The following is a 7,793-nucleotide window of genomic DNA, read 5'->3' on the forward strand; positions in this document are numbered from 1 at the left end:
TAGCTGGTGTTCAATTTAGAAGAATGAGAAATTGATTTTTTTTTGCCTCGGGAAGAACCTTTAGATTGGAAAGATTTTGGTTTGCAGTTTGCAGAATTCCTGTTTAAGGTTTTATGCAAGTACAGTTTCTCTGAGAGAAGGAAGTTGTTTCAGCATAGTTAGAAAATAAATTACCTCAATGTCAGGATTTTACTTTGAAAGTTTTAGACCAACAGTGTTTGGTTTGATTCTCCAAAACTGAGAAAATCTAAGCTCAATTGTGTAAATAACCAAGGAAAAGGCTATCAAACTCTCAAGATCAACAACTGAAAGAAATAGATAAGTCAAACATATGGATGTGATAAAAAAAGGGAACTCTCTCTGTGAAGTGGTGTGAAGTGATGGTGTCGGAATAGATGCAATTGTATTTTTACTGCGTTTAAGAATCTTTCAAAGATGAATAATAAATAGCTTGGTTTATTCCATTTCATTTTAATTTATTTTGAAAAATAAATTTCTGTTTTACTGTTATAACTAAATCTGCAGCATTGTGTGCTTTTGTTTCATTAAAATACCACCCTTGTTAAATTAAGAAAACCAGTATATGATCTATCAAACCAATTTCAATCCAGGATCTAACTTATCCACTAATAACACCAGCTGGCATCATAACAGTAATAAATCTCATTCAGTTATAATGTGTTTCACCCCCAGCACAATATGGCTTAAAACCTTATCCTCCCACAAATCTCGCAGTCAGATCAACACCTATGCAGACTGAGCATTGAGTCCTCCCACTTCTACATTGGTGCATTTTATGCCTGTTTTACATTAAAAAGACAGGTACAACCTGTACCCTTTGCTGTTGCCTGAAGTGGTAGAACGAGTCCCTCAATTGTATCACCAATCACCTTTAGCAGTTAAGGTTGGCCAATAAATGCTCACTTTTCCCTTATTCCTATTCCCTTATAAATCTGTTGCTTTGTATTTTCTGCTTTTTCTCATTTCTTAAACTGATGATTAGTTTGGTCTCCCAGCTTTCTTCAATTTATTGATGTGCCCTGCACATAGGGCCCAGTTTGTTTGTATGTAGAATAAGTGTTGTTAGGTCATTGACCAGGGTTTGTACCAGAAGGTGTCACTCTGAGTCCTGGAGCAGTCTCTTCAGCTGGGGGTGGGTCTATAAAGCAAGAACTGGCAGTCAAATCAGACTGTCCAAATTGACAAGCCACACACACACAACCTCAGGACTCTGCATTCCCAGCTTCCAGGATTCACCTTAAACAACTGCTCTGTGTCTCTCTCACACCTTAAACAGGTATGTTCAAATTTTTCTTTGTGTGAATAATCCCCAGTTATACAGTAATGTAATCCGTCATAAAGCTAAGTATTGTTAACTAGATAATCTAAACAAAATCTCATTGGAGTGTTGATTGAAATATCTTTTTAATGTTAACTATCATGTTTGATTGAAACTGTTTCCCTACACCCTCATTACACCCAAACCTTTTAAAGTGATTTTAATGAGATTGCTATGAGACAGGGCACTTTCTGGTAAGTTGTGCAATTTGTTTTAATGTTTTGGAGTCTCATTGTGTTCCTTCTTTAAGTGGCAACCCTAAAAAAGCTTAGGTAAAAATGCACTTCAATATCTTTCAGTTGTGAGAGGGAGCACTAAATCAACCAAATCCTTTAGAAAGTTGGAGTTAGTGAGTTCTCACTTACTAATTCCCTGTGTTGCTGGTAAGTACAACTCGAGTCACTTCAAAAGAGACAAATCTTTTTTAAAAAAATTAAAGTCTGTGTTTATGTACAAATATCTATTTTCCATTAAAGGAGTTCATAACTGTTTTCAATTTTAACTGCAATTACCTTCTCTATCTACACGCCCCCAACCTACACCCCTACTCCCACCCCACTCTGATCACAACACTGTCAGAACTGATTTATTTCATGTGCCCCAAAGTATAGGTCATATTTATGAATTGTACTTGGTTGTTCATTCTCCAAGCCTGGGATCAGAGCAGGAAGACTGGCTTTTCTCTTCAATCTGAGCATTATTATCCAGTTGCTGGCTGTAACTCTGAAAATAGCTGACAGACTTGAGCCTGAGTCAGCTACTTGACTATAGGGGTCTTGCTCATTATTTTTGAGGTCAGACACACATTTTATAATTCAACTGATTTCACTCATCAGTGACCTCAATAATTTCAACCTCAAACCATTCCTTTCTCCCCCTGGCAAGTTGGATTAAAACTGGATTTACAATGTTCTTGCTATTTATTTTCCATTTAAGCAAAGCCATGGGGTGTGGATGCATTTCTATTACAAAGATACAAAAAAAAATAGAAGTAAACCATTCTGCCCCTTAAGCCGTTTCATCATTCAACAACATTCGTTCTGTGGGTGTTTAGAATTTCACATTCCCTTAAAAACCTTTTATTTCCTGCCTAACAAGGGTCTACACACCTCCATCTGAAGAATATTGAATGACACCACTTCTATTGCATTCAGAGGTAGAGACTTCCAGCACCCAATGATCTGAGAGAGAGAAAACAAATCTTCTCATCTCTGTCCTGAAAGGGAAACCCCTAATTTTGAAACAGTGCCCCCTATTTCTGGACTGATCCACAAGAAGAAACATTCTTCCCATATTGACCTTGTCAAGACCATTTAAGTTTATCACTTCAACCAAGTCACCCCCTGACTCTCTGGAACTCCAGAGGAAACATGCCCAGCCTGTCCAACCTTCCCCATAAGCCTACTCGCTCACTCCAGGTATCAGTCTGATAAAGTTCCTTTGAATCAGTTCAAAGATGTTTAATCCTTCTTTAAATAAGGAGACCAAAATTGCATACAGTGTTCAAGGTGTGGACTCACAAATGCCCCCATTCTTGGGGAGAGGCTATGGGGTGGAGGGATTTGGGATATGTTGGAGGACAGAGGGAAGAATCAGGAAAATTGGCATAAGGGAGAAGTGGGAAAAAGGAGTGAGGGAGAAGATGAAAAAATGGATGAGTTACAGATGGGAGATGGGGCATGTGGGAGAGGGATGAGAGCGAAGGCATGGAAAAAGGGAGATGGATGTGAGGCACGAAGAGGATGGGAGGGAAGCATAGGACAGGTGAGAAGATATGGAAGGGCTGCCAGGGGAGATGAAGAGGACAGGGCATAACAGTGTTGCCAAGATTGGAAGGTTTGAGCTATAGGGAGAGGCTGAATAGGCTAGGACTATTTTCCCTGGAGTGTCGGACACTGGAGGGTGACCTTATAGAAATTTATAAAATTATGAGGGGCATGGATAGGGTGAATATGCAAGGCCTTTCCCCCAGGATAGGGGAGTCCAAAACTAGACAGCATGTGTTTAGGGTGAGAGGGGAAAGATTTAACAGGGACCTATGGGGCAACGTTTTCATGTAGAGAGTGGTGCGTGTATGGAATGATTTGTCAGAGGTAGTGGTGGAGGTTGGTTCAATTACAACATTTAAAAGGCATCTGTATGAGTATATGAATACGAAGGGTGTGGAGGGAGATGGGCCAAATGCTGGCAAATGGGACTAGGTTAATTTAGGATATCTGGTTAGCATGGACGAGTCAGACCGAAGGGCAGGGATAGGCAATTATGATGGGATTAGGCAAGATTTGGGATGCATAGGATGAGGGAGGAAACTGCAGGGGATAGACACACTTGAAATGTGGAGCTTATTCAAGGAACAGCTACTGCAGGTGCTTGATAAGTATTTATCTATCAGGCAGGGCAGTAGTTGTCGAGAGAGAGAGAGCCATGGTTTACTAAAGAAGTTGAAGCTCTTGTCAAGAGGAAGAAAAAGGCTTATGTGAGATGAGGTGTGAAGGCTCAGTTAGAGGCTTGAGAGTTATAAGTTAGCCAGAAAAGATCTAAAGAGAGGTCTAAGAAGAGCCAGGAGGGGACATGAGAAGTTGTTGGCAGATAGGATCAAGCAAAATCCTAAGGCCTTCTATTGGTACATCAGGAATAAAAGGATGAGTAGAGTAAAATTCAAGCCAATCAAAGATAGCAGTGGGAAGTTGTGTGTGAAATCTGAGGACATAGAGGAAGTGCTTAATGAATACTTTTCATCAGTATTCACATTAGAAAAGGGCAATGTTAGTGAGAATACAGAGATACAGGCTACAAGATTAGGGATTACAGTTGACAATGATGAGGTTTTAGCAATTTTGGAAGATCTGAAAATAGATAAGACCCCTGGGCCGGATGGGATTTATCCTCAGATTCCCTGGGAAGCCAGGGAGGAGATTGCAGAGCCTTTGGCTTTGATCTTTATGTCATCATTGTCGACAGGAGTAGTGCCAGAAGACTGGAGGTTGGCAAATGTTGTTCCCTTGTTTAAGAAGGGGAGTCGGGACAACCCTGATAATTATAGGCCAGTGAGCCTTACTTCAGTTGTGGATAAGGTGTCGGAAAAGGTTATAAGAGAAAGGATTTATAATCATCTGGAAAAGAATAATTTGATTAGAGATAGTCAACATGGTTTTGTGAAGGGTAGATTGTGCCTAACTAACTAACCTTATTGAATTCTTTGAGAAGGTGACAAAACAGGTGGATGAAGGTAAAGTGGTTGATGGGGTGTATATGGACTTCAGCGCTGGAAATGTGTTGCTGGAAAAGCGCAGCAGGTCAGGCAGCATCCAGGGAACAGGAGAATCGACGTTTCGGGCATAAGCCCTTCTTCAGGACTTCAGTAAGGCATTTAATAAGGTTCCACATGGTAGGCTATTGCACAAAATATGGAATTTCAAGATTGAAGGTGATTTAGCAAATTCAATCAGAAATTGGCTAGCTGAAAGAATACAGAGGGTGGTGGTTGATGGGAAATGTTCATCCTGGAACAGTTACCAGTGGTGTGCTGCAAGGATCTGTTTTGGGGCCACTACTGTTTGTCATTTTTATAAATGATCTGGATGTGGGTGTAGAAGGATGGGTTAGTAAATTTACAGATGACACTAAGGTAGGCAGAGTTGTGGATAGTGCCGAAGGATGTTGTGGGTTACAGAGGGACATAGATAAGATGCAGATCTTGGCGGAGAAGTGGCAAATGGAGTTTAATGTGGAAAAGTGTGAGGTAGTTCACTTCGGAAGAAATACAGAAGAACCTTGATTATCCGAACGAGATGGACAGGCATGATTTTGTTTGGATAATTGAATATTCGGTTAATCGATTAAATGCCTTTCCTCTGGGGCTCGGAGTTTTTAAAGTCTGCTCCCCGTTCAGGAGATGAGACGCAGCACACCACGCTCGAGCCCCCGCCCCCTGCCCCCTGCCCGACCCCCAACCCTGTCTAACACCACCCCACACCCCATCCAACACTGCCCGCCCACACGCCCCCTACCCAGTCCAACACTGCTCCCACCCGCTACCCCGTGTGTCCCCTGTCCACCCCTGCTCCCTCTCCAGGGCAGCCAGACTGGACACCAACAACAAGAAGACTGCAGCTGCCTTTGTGGGGTAAGCTTCCAAATAGCACACACACAACTTTTTACTGCAACATTTTGACAGGTTCCACCTTTACCCTGTACAGGACAATGTTGGAGAGATTATATGGGGGGGGAGGGTTTAGGGTACACCTCTCTGTAGAACTCCAGGGAAAGTACGGGGAGAGAGAGAGGGCAGAAGGTCAGTCATTTGGAGACAGTGCCTGTTTAATCACGGTAAACAAAAAGACGCGATCAGTGTTGAAAACACATCTTTGATGTAACGTTTCTATCGAGACCTCGAGATCTCCTTCAGATAATTCGATATTCGGATAATTGATATTCAAATAATTGAGGTTCCTCTGTTTCAGGAATGCAGGGTACTGGGCTAATGGTAAAATTCTTGTCAGTATACATGGCAGAGAGATCTTGGTGTCCAGGTGCATAAATCCCTGAAAGTTGCCACCCAGGTTAATAGGGTTGTTAAGAAGGCATATGGTGTGTTGGCGTTTATTGGTAGGGGGATTGAGTTTCAGAGCCACAAGGTCATGCTTTAGCTGTACAAGACACTGGTAAGGCCGCACCTGGAATATTGCATGCAGTTCTTGACACCACATTATAGGAAGGATGTGGAAGCTTTGGAAAGGGTTCAGGGGAGATTTGCTAGGGTGTTTCCTGGTATGGAAGGAAGGTCTTATAAGGAAAAGCTGAGGGAACTGAGGCTGTTTTCACTGAAGAGGAGAGGTTGAGAGGTGACTTAATCGAAACGTACAAGATAACCAAAGGGTTAGATTGGGTGGACAGTGAGAGCCTTTTTCCTCAGATGGTGAAGACTAACACAAGGAGACATAGCTTTAAATTGAGGGGTGGTAGATTTAGGACAGATATCAGGGGTAATTTCTTTACTCAGAGTAGTAGGGGCATGGAATGACCTGCCTGAAACAGTAGTAGGCTCGCCAATGTTAAGGGCATTTAAATGGCATTGGACATATATATGGATAATAATGGAACGGTGTAGCTTAGATAGGCATCAGATTAATTTCACAGGTTGGTGCAACATCGAGGGCTAAAGGGCCTGTTCTGCACTGTAGCATTCTATGTTCTATGTCTGCTTCTGTGCTGTGAAGCTCTATGTCTCTAAATGGTCATGTCAAGTTTCTATGAAACCTCTTCCTGTGTCAAGGACCCACAGCAGAAATACTATGGAATCAGGGAGAAAGCGACTGAAAGAGAAGATCAAAGAGAAGCTGCCGGTGACAGGACCACAGGCAGCAAGCATCTTTGAGTTGCTGCAATGGTACTGCTACCATACCAACACCCACGGTTGCCGCAGGATTGTGGTATCGCAAGGCCGTCTGCGGAGGGCAGCTTGGATGATTCTGACATTGAGTGCGGTGGGCATCATCATCTGGCAGTGTGCCTTACTCATCATTTCTTACTACACTGCCTCTGTCACCATCACTATCCAATTTCAGGAAATCACCTTCCCAGCTGTTACCATCTGCAACATGAACCCATACAGGTCAGTATTTATGATCCATAATCTGCAGGTCATCAATTCTCAATCTTCAGCCTGTCACTAACTCTACACTCTCTGTGGATCCCAGCGTCTGTCTAAAGGATAAACCTCCCATTTATGTAGCATCTTTCTCAATCTTATATGCATTGAACTATATTGGAAATGGTGTCACTTGTGTAGGAAATGCAATAGCTAATTTGGAACACAGCATGCTCCTAAAAATTATGAGGAATTGATAGGTAATGTGCTTCAGTGGCATTGATCGAGGAATAAATTTAGCCACAAAAGTGAGAGAGCCCCTTCTTCATCTCCAAACTAATACAATGTGACCTTTACATCTGCTTGAGAGAGTCAACAGGCCACATTGTAATAATTCATTCAATAACATTTCTGGACAGATAATGTGAGCAATTAGTGACGGAGAGGTCAATTTACAGATTTTAGTGTTAATACTTTCAAAAGCAAAATAAATAAATTTATTTGGTAAAACAATAATATGAAATACAGTATCTGGGTAGTTTTATATTAATCATGTCGTGATTGCAACAGAACTTTGTACCTATGGTTCCTAAAGCTTTTAATCAACAGGGTTTCGCTCAGTTCATTTTTTTTCCTCTTACCCCCACACTACCGCCCAACTGTGGTAGGGCTTATATTTTCCCCAGCACCCATGGTGTGTGTGTGCAGGTGTGAGACACAGTGAGAGACACAAGGTGCACGAATCTTTATTCAATTTCCACCACCAGGAAGATAGGAAAACACCCGGGTGGCCAGTGACAAGCACTGCCCTTCACATCAAGGGACAGTGCTGTGTGATCAAAACAGTGAAAGGGAGGGTAGGGA

General features: G+C 42.0%; 1 protein-coding gene across 2 annotated transcripts in view; it reads left to right on the forward strand.

Moving 5' to 3' along the window:
• Positions 1 to 1,069: 1,069 nt before the first annotated feature.
• Positions 1,070 to 7,793, forward strand: part of LOC122560396 (amiloride-sensitive sodium channel subunit gamma-like) — a 40,980-nt gene continuing 34,256 nt past the window's right edge. The window contains exons 1-2 of one of the 2 annotated variants that reach the window (XM_043711027.1): positions 1,070 to 1,297; positions 6,615 to 6,953. In XM_043711027.1, the coding sequence (XP_043566962.1) occupies positions 6,634 to 6,953 (320 nt within the window). In that variant the 5' untranslated portion in view covers positions 1,070 to 1,297; positions 6,615 to 6,633. The remainder of the gene's footprint in view (positions 1,298 to 6,614; positions 6,954 to 7,793) is intronic. The other variant, XM_043711028.1, reaches the window with a different exon arrangement.

This window comes from Chiloscyllium plagiosum, chromosome 21 (assembly GCF_004010195.1).
Source record: "Chiloscyllium plagiosum isolate BGI_BamShark_2017 chromosome 21, ASM401019v2, whole genome shotgun sequence".
Classification (NCBI taxonomy): Eukaryota; Metazoa; Chordata; class Chondrichthyes; order Orectolobiformes; family Hemiscylliidae; genus Chiloscyllium; species Chiloscyllium plagiosum.